Genomic DNA, 19,060 nt, shown 5'->3' with positions numbered 1-19,060 from the left:
ATAATGCGATATCTGCACTTTGATCATAAAACAACAAGGTCTGAACGCATAAAATGCGACAAGTTTGCGCATGTGTCCGAAATATGGAATTGTTTCATTGACAATTGTGGCAGAAATTACATACCAGGAGCATACATCACTGCAGATGAACAGCTATTTCCTACAAAAGTTAGGTGTAGATTTGTACAATACATGGCAAATAAACCAGACAAGTTCGGCATTAAATTCTGGCTTGCAATTGATGGAGACAGTAAGTACCTGATAAATGATTTCCCTTATTTGGGTAAAGATGAAGTTCGCCCAGCCTGTTGCAGAATATGTTTTACTTCGCTTGATGGAACCCTTTGTTGAAAAAGGAAGAAATGTCACAACAGATAATTTATTTACGTCAGGAAACTCGCTGAAACCCTGAAAGCTAAGAACACTACCTTGGTAGGAACAATAAGATGTTCAAGAAAAGAAGTGCCTCAGCAGGTAAAATCATCTCGTCTAGAACAGTATTCTACAGTTCTTCTGAGTAGTGCTGACAGCACACTCACTGTGTACCAAGGAGAAAGAAACAAAAACAAGCATTCAAACATGTGTATTGGTGATGGTGTAAAGAAACTCCCTGAAACTGTCACCTTTTACAACAGCACAAAGTTTGGTGTAGATGTAGTCGATCAGATGGCTCGGCTCATAAATTTTCTGTAAAAGCAGCATCGCGAAGATGGCCAGTTCATGTATTCTACATTTTGGACCTAGCCGCTCTCAATGTATATATTTTGTAAAAGAGTTCAACTGGCGAAAATTTCGGTCGTCACTTGTCCTGATGAAACTTTCTGAAGAACTCCGAGAAGGAAGCAACAGAATCCCACAGCCCATTCTACAGATTGTCTCCTATGAGCCTCCAGGAAAACGACTGCGTTGACAGTGCCAAACATCCAAATGCAGAAACAAGACGGGAGACTTATGTGAGCAGTGTGGAAAAGCAATATGTGGAAAATGTGTAAAAATTGTTAAAAAATACTGCACCAATTGCATTGCAGATGATGCCAAAGAAGTAAATTTATTGTTATTGCATAAAATAATTTTAATTTTTATTTGTATTCAGGTTTGTGAAAACAAGAACAGGGTCATCATGTATTCATTTCTGTGAAATTAAGGATGTGTACTGAAACAATCATGAAAATATTAACAAACAAAACTATAAATATAACCCACTTTTTCCATGGTGGTCAATTTGACCGCTATCGTGGTTCTAGTTATGAAACAAAGGCCGCGGTTCTAGTGTTAAATCTATTTTTTTAACAAAAAAAAAATGCTTAAAATTGCTTGTATGGGTTTTGGGCACAACACATATAGATGTTGTTTTTTTTATATATAGAAAGGCTTTTTCTAGTAAATGGTCCTTTAAAATATTTGAACAATTTCATTAAAGCAAATAAAAAAAATAGATTTAAATATACATTTTCCTGTTTCTGATACTGTATGCATGAACCTACTATGGAAATGTTTGTTGTGCGTTACTGAAACTAGAATAATTTCAGTAACTTTTCTTGTGGATGTAGTCTATAATTTGGAACTTAAAATTAAAACTTTGTAGCTAAATTTTCGCAATATTTTTAATGATAGTTTGCAAAATATCAGCTGTCATGTTTATTTACAGTTTAATGATAATGACACTACTTATGGTTTAACATGATTAGTATTTGTATATTTTTCTACACAAAATTTTTTGCCTATAAAAAGTTATTGAATTTTAAATCAAGGATAATTTAAGTGTGTTTGGAGTTTACATATTACATTTCCTTTCGTATAAAGTTAACCCCCATCAGTACATTTATTTTGTTTTCTTTCTTAGAGCCTAATAAACACCATTAAATGATTACGAGATTAATGTACTTCCACCAAAAGCAATTCTGGTATCTAAAAATCCTGATGTGCCTTATTCTATAAATTATTTACTTAAAGTGATTTAAATTGAGATTTAAATCAACCTGATTCAAATCAATCCACTTTGTTTCTCACTGAGGAGATTTGCACATTTGAGAATCATGTTGCAACAATTTTCTATAATGTGCAGTCATACGCATGCGGACAATACAGCAAGGTCAACATCATTACAGTTGTATTTCTTTTTTTTTTTTACTTTGTTTTCTTATTTTCTACCATCTCAAAATAATAAGCTTGGGGTCCTCCCACTGCATTTATTTTTGAGATGGGAAAGCTTAACAACATGGTGATTTGACAAATCTACATATTTTATCCAACACCCCCCAGGCCTATGGAGAAAAGTGCATAAAAATGGGACGAGGTGACCTTGAACTATCCATGACACCTTTTCCCCCTAATCAGCAGGTGTTGAAATGCAATCACAGTACCATCAGCAAGGCTTTTCCAGTCAACTGGTTCCAACAGTTTGTCTATATCACCAATAAAGGATGCTCGAGAGCAGTTTTCTGTGGGTAATGTGCTGGATGTACACTCGTTCACATCAAGTGGCACATTTTATATGGTTAGGAAGTTGAAGTATGTGCTGCTTTATCTGAACAATAATATAGCTAATATAACAAATTTCAAAAGAAAACAGGCAGGACACTAAACGAGATGTTCATAAAAAACGTTACCAATAACAAAAAGTATATAAGAAATAGCATTGATTTATTTCATTATGTACATCTTTTAGAATTTAACATTCATCTCTATGCAATTAACATCATGTGGGTTTTGGTTTCTTGTGTTTCTTCTTTTTCACTTTCCTTACTTCATCTGGGTCTTTGCCTTCTAGAATCAACTGCTTTCTTTTATTAACGGCTCTCTTCTCGAAGAAGTCTTTATTGTCCAATTTTACTTCAGCCTCTCTCACGGTTACAGACACTTGGGTGAGGATCTTTACAACATTTTGATCTGGAAGTACAATAAGAATAACGTCTACTTATACAAACTTTCATATCTGAAACTATCACAAGTAAATTCCTAGTTCATTTCTACAGACTACTTTTTTATTATGGAAATTTAATGCAGTTAAATGGTTACATGTAAATGCGATGGAATGTACATGTTTGAGAGAAGATATATTTCAACAAAGACTGACAAAGAAACATCATGCCAATCAACTTAAAGTCCGGAATAAGATCATCATTATTTGAGTGCAGCACAGGCCACAACCTCTGTAGGAAAAACACATTTTAACCTGCAATTTTACATGTAGTGCTATAGATCGACCACAAGGAAAAAAAACCTTGGGACGAAAACAAAAAGTCCCCGTGCAACTTTCCCCTTCTTCCCTCCACCTCTGGCCATAAGGAAACATGGTCCACTCTCCCCCTCCCCCTACTCGTGGGGGTATGGTGCACAGGACTAGCGGGTCAGCGCAGGTTGTTTTGCTCGTGGTTCCACTATACAACTATTTAAACCTTCCAATGGATATGCACTTCATTTTTAATTCTGCAGTCTCCAGTGCTTCTACTTCAACTTAACCAAATGTAGTATTACAACCTTACAACATGGCAAAGTGGGTGCCTTTTATTATATGATATTGACATGTGGCTTGAGTCTTTAAGATATTACATGGAACTGTAAAACAGTCTGAGCTGACTTCCTGCCTATTAAGAAAGCCTACATAATAAATTTCACAGTATTTTTGTAAGAACTTTGTAAATCTTGTATAGTAAAAATTACTAACTAACTAACTCTCTAGCCTTCTTAAACCCGAAGGTTCATGGCTGCAGCAACACAGGCCTTCCATCTGTCCCTATCTTGAGCAAGATCTATATACTCTTTTTCATCTGTACCAATTTCCTTTAGGTCCATCTCAACGTTGTCCCTCCATCTTCGTCTTGGCCTTCCTACAGGTCTCTTACCATCAGGTTTCTCAACATGAATCCTGTAAACTCCTCTTTCCTCTCCCATTCGTGCCACATGGCCTGCCCACCTAAGTCTTCTTGATTTAATCATTCTAATAATATCTGGACATGAATACAAATTATGTAGTTCTAAATTATGTAACCTTCTCCACTCACCTGTCTCCTCATCCCTTTTAGGTACAAATATTTTCCTAAGGATCTTATTTTCAAATACTCTCAATTTATGTTCCTCTTTCAATGTAACGGACCAAGTTTCGCATCCATATAATAATACAGGCAAAATTACTGTTTTGTATATTTTAACTTTTAGTTTCTTAGATATTAAACGAGATGACAAAAGTTTATGAAGAGAAAAGTAACATGCATTTCCTGAATTAAGCCTGCTTTTTATTTCCTCTTTAATATTTTCATTTGTGAGTATTACTCCTAAGTACTTGAATTTGGAAACTGGTTCAAACGAGTTGTTATCAATAATTAGATTTTGATTATTACCTAACACTTGGTTTCGACCTGTAAGCATATATTTAGTTTTCTCTTTGTTAACTTCTAAACTTATCTCTTTAGCTGCTTTGAAAAATATTTTAACATTATTGTTAATTGTATTTATATCATCCCCTAATAGGTCTACATCATCTGCATATGCTAACAGTTGAGTCACACCGTTTAATTTTAGTCCTCAGTTAGTTTCTTTTACCTTCCTAACTGCATATTCTAAGGCAAAATTAAAGAGCAATGGCAATAATACATCTCCTTGTTTTAACCCATCATGAATTGTAAATTTGTCAGACATATTAATATCCACACGAATTTTACTTTCCGTTTCACTGGTGCATACTTTTATCATATTAACAAGCTTCTTAGTTATTCCAAACTCAACTAATATATTATATAACTTATCTCTTTTGAATGAATCATATGCTTTTTTAAAATCAATGAATAGCTGATGGACATTTTGATTATATCCCCACTTTATCTCAAGTGTCTTACTGATGTGAAGAACACACACTTGAGTTCCAAGGAACTTGTGGTGCAGGAAATATACAAGGCTCATTCAATATATAACTGGAAATATGTTGTAACAAATATTTATTACAAGCACCAAAAGAACTACAGTACTATGTTTCAACATAGTCCACCCCTAGTTCAATGCACCTATGCCAGCGCTTGATAAGGGCACTGATTCCACAGGAAAAAAAAAAAATATATTGGACGCGTGCGTAACCACTCATGCACCGCTGACTGGACTTCGTCGTCATTTTGGAACCTCGATCCACTTAGTGCATCTTTCAGTGGGCCAAAGGTGTGGAAATCGGAAGGTGTGAGATCGGGCAAATATGGAGGGTGGGGTAAGCACTAAAACTTTAGGTCCTCGATTGGGAGACAATGTGACACTGGCAGTGTATGGTCTCGCATTGTCATGGAGCAAAAGCACACCAGATTACATCGTCTCTGCAGAATAGCTGCTTTCAGTTTTTCGTGCAAAAGGTTGGAGTAGGTGGTACTGTTTACATTATGACCACTGGGCATGTAATGTTCAAGAATTGGTCTATTGTGGCCCCAAAACAAAGTTAACATGACCTTTCCGGCACTCTGTTGAGTGGGAGACAAAGGATGCTGCCATTCCATTGTTGTCCTCTTACATTCTGGTTCATACAAATGAACCCAACTTTCTTCTCCATTGACAATACGATGAAGAAATTTCTCACCGTCAGCTTCATAACGGCGCAAAAGCTCCCCGCACACATCAACACGTCTCTCCTTTATTTCCTGAACCTCAGTATGTCATGACTGATGTGGTGGGCTGATCCTACACTTATTTCCATCTGGGAAGCAAATTCACTGACAGTAATATGCTGGTTCTCCCATATCAAGTCCTCCACTTGAGCAATGTTGCTTTCTGTGACTGCAATGACAGAGCGACCTGGATGCGAAGAATCTTCAACACTGGTTATGCCCTGTTTGAACTTCTCATCCCACTCATACACTTGTGATCGACTCACACAGTTGTCACCGTACTGAACTGTCATGCGGCGATGACTTTCTATTGGTTTCACACCTTCACTCAACAAAAATCTCAACAGTTCGCTGCTCCAGCCTGGAATTCCGCCATCTTCTGTAACTGTTTCCCAGCATCCCATGCGCGATGCAGGCGTGCCAGCCCCAGCTATGAAAAGCTTACAGATACCTTCACAAAATAAACGTATAACAATCATGGTCGTATTTTAGATTTTTTATATTACTTTTCCGGTTATTTATTGAATACATCTTGTATCATCAAGGAAAATTTTGCTTCAGTGTGACCATAAAAATAAAATGTAGAAAGTGATCATATGTAAAATCTGGGGTTCATTGTACTGACATCGATATTGAAATTATATGAGGGACAGTAATCCACACAGTGTGAAACCCATTTGAAATTCAGGGTGCATGTTGTTTCAATAGATGTCATCACCAGTGGGCACAAAATACTTGTGATTGCTGCGTGCCAAGATTAGATGATTATAGTCAGTTCAACATGGTGGACATGTTGCATAAGTATACAGTACATGAGAACAGTGTTTAGTTTCTGTGGGCCCAAGGATTGGCTTCATAGCAAGTATGCATGCAGCATCCACTGATAAGTGTCTAACATAAAAACCTTGTACCAGTGATTGACCCCCATCACATTATACCAGGACCACCAGCCTCTTACCATAACTAAAATAAATTCATGTGTCCAAGGACTGAAATCTCCTTACCTAGGTTAAAAGTTGAGGCTGTAAAAGTTGCACTCAGCACATAAAAGAACAATACACAACCCTGCGGATCATTATACTGGCCATACGTCCAGATGTCAGAGCCTCGTTGGCCTGAATCAGTGCAGTTCCTCGAGTTGTACTATGTGGAAGTGAGGTTGACATTTTGGTGCCTTCTCAAAAGGTCACCCCTTACCCCCCAACCCCCAATGTACCAAACAATGGATGAACAAGTATTAACAAGGAGCATCCAGGTTGCAACTTAGACCACAGTTGTGGAGATTATACATGTTAACTGATGTGTGTCAATAGAAGAAGTAGCTAAGGTAGTGAGTGACTCCCATGGAACTGTATATGAGGGTGTACCCAAAAGAAACTTTTTATTATTATTATTATTATTATTATTACAAAACAACATCATGACCTACAAAGTACTCTCCATGACACTTAACACATTTGTCCAATCTGTGATTCCATTCTTGGAAACATTTTTCAAACTCATCTGTTGTGATGGCTGACAGCTCCTTCCTCGTTTTTTCTTCACCTCTTCTATGTTGTCCAATTCCTGTCCCTTCAAGTCCCTCTTCATTCAGGGAAACAAAAAAAAAAAGTTTTACAGAGCGAGGTCAGGTGAGTAAGGGGCATGGGGCAAGAGAGTCATGCTGTTTTTTGCCAGAAACTTGTGCACTGAGATGGCTGCATTGTCGTGGTGGCACAAATTTCGCTGCGACCCTTCTCATTCCCAAATCTTCTGTTAATATTTACTGAACCGAGCTACAAGATAGTCCAGATAATGTTCCCAGCTTTTCAATGGTCCGTCGTCAGTCTTTGAGCATAAGTTCACAAATTTTGTCGACATTTTCGTCCGTTCTGGAAGTTGACGAACGTCCAGAACGAGGTTTGTCATCAATCGATATGTCACCTTTTTTGAAGCAAGAAAACCACTCGTACACTTGAGTTTTCCCCATAGTGCCGTCCTTGTAAGCTGTGTGCAACATCACAACAGTTTCTGCCACTTTTTTGCCCGAGCAGGAAACAAAATTTCACAGCCGCACGCTGTTCTCTTACATCGGCCATCACAAAAAACGAGGTGCGAGCGAAACTGCTTTTACGAAAAAAAAAAAATCACCGTGACCAGAGACAACCTTCCCCAGCGAAGCCACTGAGTGTACTGAACTCACAATGAGTTGCTCGACGCTATTCCTTTTTTTTTTGGGTACACCCTCGTAAATCATCATGCAAACTACCGTATTTCCCAGACTTAGCACCCAGTGATTTCCATCTCTCTGGACCTGCAAAATTCCATGGCTGGTCACCATTTCAATAATGATAAAGCTGTTGTCAACGCACATTAGCTGTGCAAACAGCTGGTAACCTTCCTTTCTGCCACCTTTCAAAGACTGGTCAAATGATGTGATATGTGTCTGAATACTCGGGGAAATTACGTGGAAAAAATAAACCAGAATTCATGCAGGCACTTGCAGTCATTCTTTTTTACTCTCATTTTGCAACTTATATACTGACTTACCATCATATCATCACACTCCTCAACCTTTATTTTTTTTACACAAGCCTTACCATCCACTTTATGTTCTACAAGTTTTGTATTAATCATTTCCTCTACAGCATGCAGGTTCTTGACATCATATGGAGTAACCAATGAGATTGCCTTGCCTCGTCTTCCTGCTCGAGCTGTTCGGCCAACTCTATGAATGTAGTCCTTGGGAACAGATGGAATATTATGGTTTATCACAAGCTCCACAGTAGGTATATCCAAACCTATGAAGAAAATCTACATTAAACTTTCTTACACTTCACACAATATTCATGTACAATGTGTGCATTGCCTTCAACTTGACAACTATTTTAAAATTATTTTAACGAACTATAGAATAATGTAGAAATTCCTTACCTCTACTAGCGACATCCGTAGCTATGAGGATCTTCACTGTAGCAGACTTAAACTTTGCTAAAGCTGCCAACCTTAAACGCTGAGGTATCATGGAATGCAATGCAACATTTTCAAATCCAAGTTCATCTAGTGTCATTGATAATACCTGGCAATTTCTGAGAAGATAAGAAGAAAACAGTTGTAAAATACATTTAATACACACACTTAAATACAGCATGTAACTATTGTGAACCATTTGTGTATTGTTACCACATTTGTCATGATGAATTAACAGAAAGAGAGCTTACCTGCTGCGGTAAAATGTTAAATAACGACAGAGAAACTTGGTATTCACGATTTCCCTCATGAGTACCAAGTTGTATGTATTTCCTCTAAGAAAGAAACAATGCCAAAAAGTAAAGGAAAATATAAACAGGCAGTTAAACGTTCATAATTTAGCATCGAGAACAAATATGTATCAATATGTATTTATTTTTGCTTGTTGTTTTATAAGAAAATTGTGTATGTATGTAAATTTGGTGAAGTTTTAGTAGTACAGTAAGCACCTACTAAATACTGTTAGTATTCTAGGATTATATGGCTTTTCATTGCACTCCTTATGATTGATTGTTTGAAATGGCTATTTGCACATGACATTTTATACAGGGACAAGCCTCTTACCACAACAAAAATAATAAAAAACATGTCTCTTGAGAACTTAAATCTCCTTACCTAGATTAAAAGCTGAGGCAGTAATGGGGCTTAGAACATATAAGGACAAAACACAGGACAACACATAGCCCTACAGAGAACTATACTGACTGCAAGTCCAGGTGGCAGAGCCTTGCAGGCCTGCACAAACTAAGTTTACTGGGGTGTACCAGATGGAAGTGTGGTTGAGAGTTCAGTGCCTTCAGCGAAGGTTACTCTTTAACCTGGGAGAATGCACATGGCAACATCTTATGCGAGGATGCACATGCGGTCAAAATGAGCATGCTTGAATATTTAGGTCTATTGGGTTTGCTTCATCATATTTCAAAATTAATTTTATTGTATTTTATTGTTTCCTTCATTCTTTTGTATATTTCTTGTTTTTAATACAATAAATAAAACTGTTGAGAGTATTCAAAAGTTTCATACTTTTCAAAGAAAGTGTTTTGTTCTCTATTTTTGTAAGAGCATAATAGGCAAAAGAAACACGATTTTACAAAAGTTTAATAGGTAATTGTTCTTGTTTATTTTTTATTGTAAGCATACAATATAATTATGAAACAAACATAATTTTGATGCAAAGGTTTTATAGAGAATAAAATTTGTACTAAAAGGTATTTACAATTGTAGTATATTTTCGGCGTTTACTACTCCAGTTTTTTTTAAATTTATCTATTTCATCTCTTTACTTCACTTCCACATCATCGCATTCAAGATTCTATTTGCATATTCCACACATTAAAAAACTGTGTGTTCACATCAGACGTAGAGTGAAAAATGGATGCATAAATTTCTGATTTACATTCTTCATCGCCAAAGATGTGTCTACTTACTCATTCAAATTGCCTTCCAAGCTCTTTTTACGTTGTTCCTCCTTCTCGAACCCTATGAACCCTCTTCTTCCAGGTTCATAATTATAGGGTAAAATCCAATAAAGATCTACTGTTAAATCTATAACACAAGAAAGCACGTGCAGGCAAAAGCCCTGCAGATGAAACTGAACTGTGCCTTTTAAATGGTAGAAGGCTACTGTTAAAATTTTTGGCTGGCCAGAGCATCTCCCACATGTCCAGCATAGATAAGGTGGGGGAAAAGAGCCAAACCAACAAGTATGCGCAAATGGGTAAGCAAAGAAAGAAATTTGCGGTGAAATCCCTGCCATGTGCATTCTCCCAGGTTAACCCCCCCCCCCTATAACTGACATCCATGTATCCTTAATATCTACACTCCCTTCATTCCCTATCATCATTCTTGCCTCATGCACCTACTTTTCTATATTTTTGTCAGTTTCAGCTGCTCTGTCTATGACCTTCCCACATCTTTTCCTTTCTCTCACAAAGTTCTTATTTTATTAGTTTTACTCATGTTTTAAGTGTCTGAGCCTGATGATAACTGCAGTTTGCAAGGGTTAAAAGGTTGAAGTCTTTTAAAATTTTACTTTAGCAGATGCACTAGTGCAGTAGCTCCTTAAAAACAGGAAATGACCATTGCCATTCTATGCAAAATTTGGTTCCAATAACATTACAGACTATATAATTTGATGCACATATTTGTGGTGATTAACCTTTTGGAGCCCAAGGCCATTTTCACAGGTAACCCCCTTGGTGCCAGAGCAGATTTTGAGCAAAATTCAGAGTTTCAATTAAATGAGTGTACATCCGAGGCTAATTGCCCTAGAAAGATGAATGATATACCGTTGTACACGGAATGAACCAGAGATTCAGACTATATAAACTTTATGCAAATTTGGCGTATATGTGGCAGGGGAGGGGAGAACCCCCAAAATTCCAAAATCTCGGGGGAAAATTGCAATTCCCCCGCACCCAAGAAAAAGTACATGACATGTCGACATGCACATGGAAATTATTGCTGGCATGTAAGGAACACAAAAATATTTGCATTATTATCGTATGACCAATGTAACGCGAGTTGTACTCCCAAAAGGAATGGTCAGCATGCCACTGATTCAAGCTTCAAAATGCAGCATTACCTTGAAATGACTGTAGCTCAGAGGCTAATTGCTCTAGAGAGATGAATGATATACTATTGTACGCGGAATGAATCACAAATTCAGAAGATATAAAATTTATGCACATTCGGCGTATAAATGGAGGGGGAAATCCCCCCAAAAATAATTTATTTAAAAAAAATTGGGGTCCCCCCTCCGAAAAAAAGGACATGAAAAGATCAACATGCACATACAAATTATCGCATGCATGTAAGAAACAGAAAAATATTTGCATCATCATCATATGACCAATGTAACGTGAGTTGTACCCCCAAAACGAAAGGCCTGCGAGCCACTGTCTCAAGGTTCGGATTTCAGCGAAATGCAGGGTTACATTGAAATGACTATAGCTCAGAGGCTAATTGCCCTAGAGAGATGAATGAATCACAGATTCAGCATTATAAAATGTATGCACATTCGGCGTGTATATGGAGGGGGGAGGGGGGAATCCCCCAAACACTTGTGCTCAAGAACAAAGGCTTTTCTTCAGCATTCCTCGAACTTCCATTCTTACGATGCAGTTTCAATACCCCTTCTTCCCCCCCCAAACCCCAACCCCTGCTTGCCCCCCCACGGAAAACATTCCTTTTGACCTCAGGTACCGATAAACAAACTTCCTTCGAATGCAGTTTCCAGGGGGTGAATGAAACGCATTCCTTTAGAACAATAAAGTCAGCCTTCCTTTGTCGGCAAAATTTTTCCCTTGAAAAAAGATGCATTTTCATGAAAAAAAAAGGTGCAAAAATCATTTCTGTTAAATACATGTGTTAACAATATGAAAAAAGAAAATCGGAATTCTAGCCAAAAATAGCGAAGTTATAACGTAAAAACTACAACCTTGACAAAGCATCTCAATCGAGACTATCAAGCACCCGAGGGTTACCTAAGAGCATCTCGATCGAGATGATCTGGCACCTAAAGGTTAAATATCAAAATTTTGGTAGAAAAATTGGGCACATTTCGGGATCAAAAGCAGCATATAAAATGCAATGTGGTGTTAAAATGATGAATATAACCCTAAATTTGATTTAAAGACTACTTCCAATAACACATTTATACAAATTACATTTGCATAAATCAGAGTATTAAATTTATTTGTGTGAAAATGAGTACTTTTTGTTTCTAAAATATTTACAGCAGAATTAATAAATTTTCAATGATTTGCATAACTTGCAGGATAATTCAAACTTCAAAAAATGTCAAGTGGGTATATAAATACATTTCGTGTTTTAAGAGTTATTTTGCATCATTTAATAACAAAACATGATAGGAAAATGCACTTCACACCTTATAAAACATCAAAAATGAAGATTGCAGTGTGTTACTTCACATTTCACGTTTCTGTCCAAAAATAAATATGCATGCCTCTACCTGCAATGCAACCAATCTTCATAAACTACCTAGGTATTTGTGATCACAAAAAGCATAAACTACTTACTTGCAGGTGTCAGTGAATATCATCACAGAGGCATCCTTATTGTCCTTTTCTGCTTTATAATCCCTCAGTGTTTCAACTAGATAACCATCTTTGACGTCTTTCGGACAGAGAACATAAAACTGTTCCAGCTTTTCTACTGTGGCTACCTCTGCTTTTGAAATCCATACAAATGGCTGAAAACACAATGCAATATTTTCATTTCCTGTTGACTTAATGCCTTCGTCAAGCTTACCAAGATGGAAGTAATTTGATTTGGTCTTTCATTCAAGAGCTTATTAATTTCAATTTCAAATAATTGCCTTTGTTGTTCTCAAACACTTTGTATGCACAGCAAGGAAAATGGCATTAAGATGCCATGAACACGATTTGGACATTATAAATCTAAACCCGAGAACAGGTTTGTCAACTCATATCATCGAAGAAAAGCATTTGATTAAAAAGAAAAGGGTTTTAAAAAGATTAACGGGAAACACAGAGTTGAATGTATGGGAAGCTTCGTTCATTGCAGAATAACACTGGAATAAATTAAATAATGAAAATGGTAACATAGATCCAGTATGGAGTTTTCTTTTTCACAAAAGGAGTAAGCCCCCATCTTTAAAATTTAATGTAACAGAAAATATCAAGAGACTTTGTGAAAACAATGATGAATTTGAATTGCCTGATGATATTTGGGATTCATAATTTTAAAAAAATCTGAAATAAAAATAAAACAGACTGCTTTTTTCACAGTTAAGTTGCTATATTACAACAATGTAACATTGACAACATCCATTATATAATGGATTCTTTTTGTTTAAAAAATTACTAACCATTGTTATAACTGCATCTTTAGTCAAAATGAAAATAAATGTCTGATGAAAGGAGCGTGTGTTCCCCTGAAATGTCACAAAGAAAAACTGTTTTCTTATGCTTGTAATAACCGTAAACTACAGGAAAATAATAAAAAGTACAGCCTATAAGATGAAGGCTGTGCCGATACCACTCTGAATCGATGCCAATATCAACTTGCTTTAAAATATTCAAGAATTACATCAAAATATTAAAATACCTGTACATATATAGAAAATCCATTTTCCACAACAACGCTGATGCAAAGGAAATGAATGACCTTCTGAAAGACAAAAATGCCAGAAAAATATTGGCATGTATAGGAAAATAAATTTCAAATGATAGTTTCTTGTACTGATACTTCTGGTTTTGGCTCAGCTCTGTTATCTTCTTTTATAAAATAATGTTAATATTTAAAAACCACACTGAAATTAATCAAGGTTTTGAGATACTATTTGTTTACAAAATAAGAATTGAGATACAGTTGTTTACAAGAAACAGAATAATAAAGGGACTCTGTATACACATAGTGCAATCATGATTAAATACATTTTCAGTTTATTCTCGATTTGATTATATTATAATATAGAAAATAAAGTAAAAGTAAAGTGTTCCCCTCTGCTTTGCACCATGCCATGAAGGCGTATAGGGGTGTGGAGTTAGGGCCCCCACACTTTCTTGATCACGGTCGAAGGTGGGTGGGGGTGATGTGATGAGCACCACACCCTGGACTGCCTTTAGCCCCCCACAATTTCCTCCAGGTACACACATTATACGATGCTGGGTGGGTGCCGGAGACCTTAGAACAGTTGGAAAAATCCCGGGTCTTTCCTCACCGGGGATCTAACCCAGGTCTCTCAGATGGTAGTCAGACACCCTAACAACTTAGCTACCACAGCTTACAGAAAATGTGGAATGAAATTATAAGAATAAGAACCAAGAGGGCAAATGAATAATGTGAAGAGAAAGTAAAATGCAGGGTTCTACCCAATTTGTATTAAGAAAGGGACCAATTAGTAAAATGGCAATAATTTTACCAATTCATTTCCATACATGGTCTGCAATTGAGCATGCAGTCCATCTTTTTTTTAAGCATTTTTATGAATATAAATGCATATTATTTATCCTTGTTCTGCAAAATGAAATTCTAGACTCGCAGATTATTTTTCTAAGACAAAACCAATTATAGCAACACATGTATTTTTTGAGGAGAGTAATTCATTATTTGGGTTCCTCATGAATATTTGAGATTTTATGTCAGATCATTACAAATTTCATCAACAGTATATCCATAGTAAAGTGTAACCCTGACTGTACATTTCTCAGGGAACTGAGGTTAAACAGGGTGGCTACAAACAAGCAGAAATGAAATTACCTGACTTTTCCAGGTTTTCCAGAACAAAACTTACATTTTTCCCTGACAATTACAAACTAAACTACATCGATGTTTTTGCAAATTGAAATAACAAACTCATACTTCATACAGATCCACGTATGGTTTTGTTAAGTAATTGCAATTGAGCATGCAGTCCATCTTTTTTTTAAGCATTTTTATGAATATAAATGCATATTATTTATCCTTGTTCTGCAAAATGAAATTCTAGACTCGCAGATTATTTTTCTAAGACAAAACCAATTATAGCAACACATGTATTTTTTGAGGAGAGTAATTCATTATTTGGGTTCCTCATGAATATTTGAGATTTTATGTCAGATCATTACAAATTTCATCAACAGTATATCCATAGTAAAGTGTAACCCTGACTGTACATTTCTCAGGGAACTGAGGTTAAACAGGGTGGCTACAAACAAGCAGAAATGAAATTACCTGACTTTTCCAGGTTTTCCAGAACAAAACTTACATTTTTCCCTGACAATTACAAACTAAACTACATCGATGTTTTTGCAAATTGAAATAACAAACTCATACTTCATACAGATCCACGTATGGTTTTGTTAAGTACCAATATTATCTTCTATGAAATTGACTTAATTTGTCTATTCTCTATGATTTGAATTCAAACTGAAGAAAAGTGAATTTGGAAAATTATTGCAATTCACAAGCTAGGGAAGGATTATGGAATTTTGTCATATGCAGTAAGTTTAAAATAAAATACTTGATTATTTTTAAAGTTACGACTATATAAGCTAAGAGTGAAGAGTGGTTGATTAAGAAATGCAATTTGTAATTTATCAGTCTCCATATATATTCTCGGTATTATATGTTGATATTTCCACTGAGGTTTGGAACCCTCTGCTTGCAAGAACCATGAGTGCAGACTCATTTTTCGATGAATAAAGCTACTTCTGTCTTCTCTGTAAAGCAAACAACTTAACTCTTGCATATAACCATAGGCGTAGCTACGGGGTGTGCCGGGTTTGCCTAGGCACACCCTAATGGGCTGCTTTATCAAAGAGAATTAAAGACAGATATTTCAATGAGAGAGAAAATAAGCGGCAGTTTGTAAGAAGTTGAAAATGTAATTACTTGGTACAAACGTGTGCATTATCGCTGATGAAATGGGTGTCTATAGATTTTCGATTTTTTGATGTCATTGGAGAAAGAAGATATTTACTGCATTCTACTCTGTACTACAGCGCTTTTCTTCTATACCTCACAAGCTGCACGTGTGTGAGAGAGCTTTCTCCAAGCTTACCCAAGTTAAAACTAAATTAAGAGCAACTCAGATGCAGGGTAGATTGGAAGTCCTGCTCTTGCTATTTGTGGAACAGGAAAAAGCTTATCTATTGATGTAAATGAAGTTATTGATGAGTTTAAGAACATTGTACCTTTTGAAAGACGTCTCTTGTTATAGATGACGTGTATTTTGATGTATTTGTTTGTAACATTTATGAATATTTTGTGTGTGTGTAATTTCTATGCAATTTGATTTTTTCTACTACATATATTCAAAAATTTTCAACACTTGTCATTTAGTGAATTTATAATCCTTTACAAACATCAGTACAAGACCTCATTTATTTCCTTTGTGCCCACCCAAATATAAGGTTCTAGCTACGCCTATGCATATAACTGAAACAATTGAATCGAACAAAATAAAGTGCCATAGTTCCTTACATTATCAATGGGATTTCTGCTTCAGTACAGTATATCCAAGTGAAGTACTGTGAAACTGACAACATGCAGTTATACCATTAATGCTGACGAAAAGGGTATGTAGGTATTAGAAATTTAACGCAAGGAATTTACAGAATTGCATTGTATAGGTACCTGATTTAGCTAACCACACATTAAAACAGGATCACTCTAATAATAAAAGCTTCTGAAAGTTCATATATGAGGGGCATCCTGAAAAAAGCTCCAATGGTGCCTATACGCAGCACTAGTGGTCGGAGAGCGACACACACACACACATGGAGGCAGGAAGAAGTGGCATGTAGCTGTAATCTGGTACAGTTGCAATGCAGCCGGTTTAGGACAGTTCTAGGTTAAAGATTTCAGCTCTCATACCGTCTCCCACCGAATGCGATGTAGCCTACATTGCACGCTCAGAATTTGGCACAGAGACACCAGCAATCGTGTGAGTTGTGCAGACCGGATGTCGTGAGTGATAGTATGGTTAGACGATGGTGCAGACAATTCACGGAAGGCCAATCGAATGTGCACAACCCCTTACAGCTGAGTACACACGGGCACTTTGCATCACCTCAGGTGAGAGATCTTGGACCACTCCCTGTACAGCCCTGGCCTTGAATGTACCGACTTTCATCTCTTTGTTTAACTGAAGAGGTTTCTGGCAGGGCAAGGATTTGACAGCTATACTGCGGTAGAGATAGTTCCAGTCTTTGCTGTCAGACACATATGCCATGGGCGTACAAAATTTAGTGCCATGCTACGACAAATGCCAGAACAACGGTGGTGATTATGCCGAAAATTAGGTTAGGTCTCACTGTTACTAATGCAATAAATTACAACTGATATTCTTGTTTTATTTATGCCTAATCGGTAGGAACCTTGATATGTTATTTTTTTTAAATTGGTGTATTTTCTTATTTTTTTATTTTTTACTACACGGTGTTATTTTTCCCAAAATCCACATTTTCATTTTAGAGCATTTTCTGGCAAATATCTGAAATTATACCTTCATGGTGTTTTTAAACTACTGTTTCAAATTGTAAGTCACATGGCTTACGCCTCTTCATGAGAGTTTGATATGTTGGAACAGATTTTTGAGGAAGTAAAAGTAAAGTGCTCCCCTGCACTTTTCCATGAAGGTGTATAGGGGTGTGGAGTTAGGGCCCCACACTTTCTTGATCACGGTTGAAGGTGGGGGTGATGTGATCAGCACCATGCTCCTGGCTACCTTTATCCCTCAAAGTTTCCTCAAGGTACCAGCTTCATATGATGCTGGGTGGGCGCCGGAGCAGTTTGAATAGGTGGAAAACATCCCGGTTCTCCCCCGCAGGGGATCGACCCCGGGTCTCTCGCATAGTAGTTAGATGCCCTAACGACTGAGCTCCATTATTACTCGCTCGACAAATGCCGATGGTGCGCACTTAGCTTGGTAATTCAAAACATATCTTGTGCGACAAATACGAAGATATGGCTACCGTGTGACGGTAGATACCCACTCGATCTCCTGTTACAACCCTGCCACTTTGCTCTGTGATGCAAATGGTTTTGATAGAAGTTGAAAAAATCGTGGGAAATACATGATTTAATGGGGCTGTCGGAATTATTCCATGTACGTATAACTATAGTTTACTCTTGAGTAAAATGTTGGAAAACTTGCATGTTCTATGTACACAAACATGGCCTAGAAAAGACAAGAATGTTGGATTTCATGGAATTTTTCATTGTGTTAGGACATTTCTTTTAAAAAAAATGCTAAAGAAGCCAACAATTCGCTTTATTTCGATATTTCGAACGGGTGAAAAATGTGTTTAGACATTACTGCACATTCCTAAACATAACTTCGCAGCAATTACCATTTTTCACAGTTTTCGCGTTTGGGAAAAATCAATGTTCCTACTAATTGGAAATTACTTTCTGGCCACCCCTCGTATAAATCAGTAGATGGAAAGTGAAAATTTAGCAAAGATGGCAGAGAAAAGTCAATTCTTGAAGAAAGTGATTTGCTTTTATGATTGAATGATTTGAGTAAATATATTAACATATTTACGTATTTATTATTAGTATTTTATTTCATAATATTGGACACTAACTTCACTCAGTGAGAGATTAATGACCATCTCTCACGAGTTTAAACAGACAGGACAGAGAGTGGTGTTAATTTCATTGCAATACTAGTGTTGCAGTAAATTTAAGGTTTGGAGCATGCACTTGCCAATGTTTATAACGTTCACCAATACAGATTTATGTTTCACTTTTTCGTGATATAAATCCCGTTTGGTTAGATTCTTCTTGATATCTAAGAATAGTGCAATGTCATTGTAAACGTATGTTAACTTGTGCGAAACCAGTAATACGTCAGGATGATGAAAGAAGACCTTCGTAAGCACTGTTACATTAAATAAGGTGAAGTGAGCCAGAAGAGTAATAAATTCCAGCAGCATATTTGCAGTCTAAAGCTCTTCTTGTTTATGCATGCGATTTTTGTTGGATGTTGCAGTCCA

At 36.6% G+C, this 19,060-nt stretch overlaps 1 protein-coding gene across 3 annotated transcripts in view; it reads right to left on the bottom strand.

Moving 5' to 3' along the window:
- Positions 1-2,632: 2,632 nt before the first annotated feature.
- Dbp45A (putative ATP-dependent RNA helicase Dbp45A) overlaps positions 2,633-19,060 on the bottom strand; it is a 38,616-nt gene continuing 22,188 nt past the window's right edge. For 2 of the 3 annotated variants that reach the window (XM_083127150.1, XM_083127161.1), the window contains exons 6-10: positions 13,683-13,745; positions 12,632-12,804; positions 8,496-8,650; positions 8,162-8,362; positions 2,633-2,889 (exon numbers count right to left, since the gene is read on the bottom strand). In XM_083127150.1, coding sequence (XP_082983276.1) covers positions 2,699-2,889; positions 8,162-8,362; positions 8,496-8,650; positions 12,632-12,804; positions 13,683-13,745 — 783 coding nt within the window. In that variant the 3' untranslated portion in view covers positions 2,633-2,698. The remainder of the gene's footprint in view (positions 2,890-8,161; positions 8,363-8,495; positions 8,651-12,631; positions 12,805-13,682; positions 13,746-19,060) is intronic. The other variant, XM_083127171.1, reaches the window with a different exon arrangement.

Source organism: Lepisma saccharinum, chromosome 1, assembly GCF_977018435.1.
Source record: "Lepisma saccharinum chromosome 1, izLepSacc3.1, whole genome shotgun sequence".
Taxonomy (NCBI): domain Eukaryota; kingdom Metazoa; phylum Arthropoda; class Insecta; order Zygentoma; family Lepismatidae; genus Lepisma; species Lepisma saccharinum.
This window is presented reverse-complemented; position numbering and strand designations above follow the sequence as displayed.